This window comes from Penaeus chinensis, chromosome 26 (genome assembly GCF_019202785.1).
Source record: "Penaeus chinensis breed Huanghai No. 1 chromosome 26, ASM1920278v2, whole genome shotgun sequence".
Classification (NCBI taxonomy): Eukaryota; Metazoa; Arthropoda; class Malacostraca; order Decapoda; family Penaeidae; genus Penaeus; species Penaeus chinensis.
Window position 1 is genome coordinate 13,425,323 of NC_061844.1, and position 3,817 is coordinate 13,429,139.

The 3,817-nt window shown below is 40.2% G+C and overlaps 1 protein-coding gene across 1 annotated transcript; it reads right to left on the reverse strand.

Annotated features, from left to right (window-relative positions):
• Positions 1–245: 245 nt before the first annotated feature.
• On the reverse strand, positions 246–3,583 carry LOC125038850. The gene is made up of 2 exons (XM_047632456.1): positions 3,151–3,583; positions 246–941 (listed from the first exon to the last, which is right to left on the reverse strand). Exons 1-2 carry the CDS (start codon positions 3,502–3,504, stop codon positions 762–764), a joined length of 534 nt encoding a protein of 177 aa, XP_047488412.1. The 5' UTR covers positions 3,505–3,583; the 3' UTR covers positions 246–761.
• Between the last annotated feature and the right edge of the window lie 234 nt (positions 3,584–3,817).

Sequence of the window (3,817 nt, forward strand, 5' to 3'; positions counted from 1 at the left end):
ATTCGAAAAGGTAAGAACTTTGTACAGCAAGGGTACATAAATATCTCTCCTCAAAACTATTTTACTTTAATAAGTTTCTACATTGAGAAAATGGACCTAGCGAACTCCAATGCCTTGGAAATGAAATCAGACAATATCAAATTACTTTTATTTGCTTATACACCCATGTCTCTTTACTTACCTATTTATTTTTGCAAGACCATAGACAAATATCAAAATATTTTATTATTGCTTATACACCCATCTCTCTTTACTTACCTTTTTATTTTTGCAAGACTATAGACAAATATCAAAATATTTTAATATCACAGTTGTCAATAAATGCATACAAGACCTAGATCTCAATACAGTGACGATCCTGATGGAGTTGCGTAGGTGACAATCCCATCCTACTGGAAGGCCTAATTCACAGCCTTTTATCTCTTGTGTGCTGTGTGGTGCAGCGGTAGCGATCTCGTCTAGCAATCTTCCTGACCTGCGTTCGAATCCCTAGCCGCCAGTGGATGGTAATCCCAGCCATTCCTTGCACACAGGGGATAACTTAGAAGCAAAATGAAACAGACACTATGTCACATCAAGAATAGCCATTGTAACAAATGGAACCAAACTAAACCCAACCGTTCTTAATACAGGTGTTGACGGTGAGCCGATCCGTCTGAGCAAGAAAAATCACATCATTTATCAGCTTCTGAACGTAAGGCTGGACCTCATCGGGTACTTTTCTCAAGTTGAAAGCCACGTTCCTCCCGAAGACGTCGAATTCATCTTCCTCTCGAACCGTGGAGAGCTTCCTGATTATGGCGGCCAGTGCTTGCTCCTCTCGCTGAGGCATTCCGGAGTCGCTTTCTTGCAAGAATTTTGTTGGTTTTGTCTGCAGTTGAGGTTTCAGGGTCACTGGGCTTTTCTTCCGATGGACCCAACTCTAAACCAACGGATAGATCCTAGAGAAGAAATGGGATTTACATGAATTGAAATTGATATACATGCATAAATGGAAAGGTGTGCGTGTGTCTTGGACTGCGTGCGTGCGCATGTGTGTGTGTGTGGGGGGGGGGGGGGTGCGTGCATGCGTGTGTGTGGGGGGGGGAGTGCGTGCGTGCGTGTGTGTGGGGGCGGAGGATACGTGCGTGTATATGTGTATGCGTCTGTGTGTGTGTGTGTGTGTGTGTGTGTGTGTGTGTGTGTGTGTGTGTGTGTGTGTGTGTGTATGTATATGTATATTTGTGCGTATGTATATATGTATACGTGTATTTGTATGTATATGCGTGCGTGTGTCTGGGCGTGCGTGCGTGTTTGTGGGCGCGCGCGCGGGTACAGGTGTGGTTTCATGCGTGAAGTACGTGCGTGAAACAATCTATAATCATAGTCTTGCAAGACTCACTAACACTCTGTCTCTACACCCGTCTCCTCTGAGAAACAAAGCCAAGTTCAATGAATACTGGTCTGATGACGTCACTGCTTTCTAAGGCGCTGCCTGGTTGCTTGAATGCACTACCAAGCACAAGATGGTTCGCGGAAAACCAATCAAAAAAACTTAATTTGTACGGATGTTTTCACAATGGATGCATCAACAAGGCCAGTCATGGGTTAGCCTCTTCTGGGAATATTTATGTACGTGTACCATACCGATGTTTCCTTTATTAATTGGAAAAATAAATTATTTTAAAGATTACTTTAGCGTACTACAGGATTTGTGTAAGTACAGTCCTCTTGAAAATGGTTTGCGAGTAAAAAAAAAAAAAAAAAAAAAAAAAAAAAATCTTGATAAGGAATTTAATAACTGCTTTTCCTTAGCTTTCATTTTCAGGAGCAATGTAAATCTTGATTTACTTTTGCCATATTTTCTCTTAACCCCTTCCACCACTTCTCTACATCTCTCTTTGTCTCTGCATTTTCTTAAAACCTTTCAATTATCTCTCTTTCTCTCCCACGCCCCCCTCCCTCCCTCCCTCCCTCTCTCTCTCTCTCTCTCTCTCTCTCTCTCTCTCTCTCTCTCTCTCTCTCTCTCTCTCTCTCTCTCTCTCTCTCTCTCTCTCTCGGGAGACAGTTGACACCATCACAGATCATGTTCGTTTTTATATCTTTGAGAAATTAACTTACCATCTACACAAGTTAGATATTTATTTTTCACCCAGCTCAGTGAGCAGTGAGCTTTCACCTACTACGATATAAAAGAATAAAGAGAGAGTTCTATAGAAATTTGGACTGATTGATTGACAAAAAATAATTTAATGTCAAGAGCATACCACAATGCTCAGAAAATGCCAATGCATGTAAGTGTAAGTGTGTAACCGACATGAGTCCGTAACATCCCACTGCCTCTCTCAATCTTTTCCAAATTTCCGATTTTGCGCTCTCCGTTTCCAATTATTCTGTATCCTAATATCTCGTCTGTTACTTTCTTTGTCCGTCTGCCATCCAACAGTTGTGACCTGCCCACTATCATTTCTTTATAAAGCTCTTAAGTATATCTTTCACTTTGGCCTGTTCTCTGATCCGTGTTGCCCTCACCTGATCTCTTGGGCTAATTCCCAGTATCAGTCCTTATAATATGTTTTATTATTAAGCGCATTACAATTACAATACAATCGCATTACAATCCTTCCAATTTGTTTTATTATTAAGTACATTACATGAGTGATCCGAACACATGCTTTCAGAGGTATATCATCTAAACAACTACCACAACCATGAGAGGAGTATTGAGCAAAAAAATAATCCCTTTCTTGTCTATGATGGTTATTATTTTCATGATTATGTATCATTATTGTTTCTTAATTATTTCTATTACTGAGCAGCGCAATTTCTTGAGGCTCTTGCTAGCTTTCAAATGGCATTGTATGAGTTTTTCCCCACTGACATCCATACGCCTGGCAGTGGGTTTAATTAACCAATACGAGGCGCTTGTTTTCAAATGCAGACACATATGGTCTTGGCATTGCCTTTAAAAAAAAAAAAAAGGGGTTATATGTCCTTACTTATTTATCTCTTCATCTATCTATCTACCCTTTCTCGCAATCTTATCGTGAGCTTGAAAATAAAGACTAGAATAACCGTCTTGTGATATATAAGATAATTAATGGGTATGACAATTGGATAGATATATTCATCTACATTAAACAAAATTGTTCCATTGTCTATTTCACATACCTCTTCAATATTACTTAACGTCTCTTTTTCATTATCCTTAAGGAACATCATTAAATCAAAATACCACAAAGTTGGTTGGTATACATTTTCTGAACTTGCTCCCAATTTCTGCAGTCTCTGTACCTTCTTAAATTCTTTGCGAAAAGCTGAACCTAAGCTGTTGATTTTCTTGGACACCGTGTCCTTGTTGGCAGACTCGTCTTTCTCTTTTAACTTCTTCACTAAAATGTCATAAGCAACTGCTCTTCTGTTCCTGTCTGAATACTCATGGGTCTTGTTGTTCCATAGTGAAGGCTGTGCTCTATAGAGTTCAATGAATTCAGTCGAAAAGGATCTTTCACCACGGCCGCACATCCCTTAGGTACAACTGGCTTTACTCCACACACATGCAGTGCCCCAATCCTTCGAAACTGCAAACTAATTTTATTTAAGGTTTAGGCCTTTGGTTTAGGCCTTTGTCATATCGTCAGTCCAAAGTCTGCCCACACACGGCAAAATTGGACAGCAGTCAGCCAGACGACAGGCCGACTGAAGGTGTATTGCTGACGCGTTCCCTTCGATTGCTTCATTTGAAATGTGCTATGCCGGTTCCATTTAATGATCATATGATTATTCTAGTAGGATCATGAAACAGAATCGGCAACGGACACGTTGATATAGATACCGT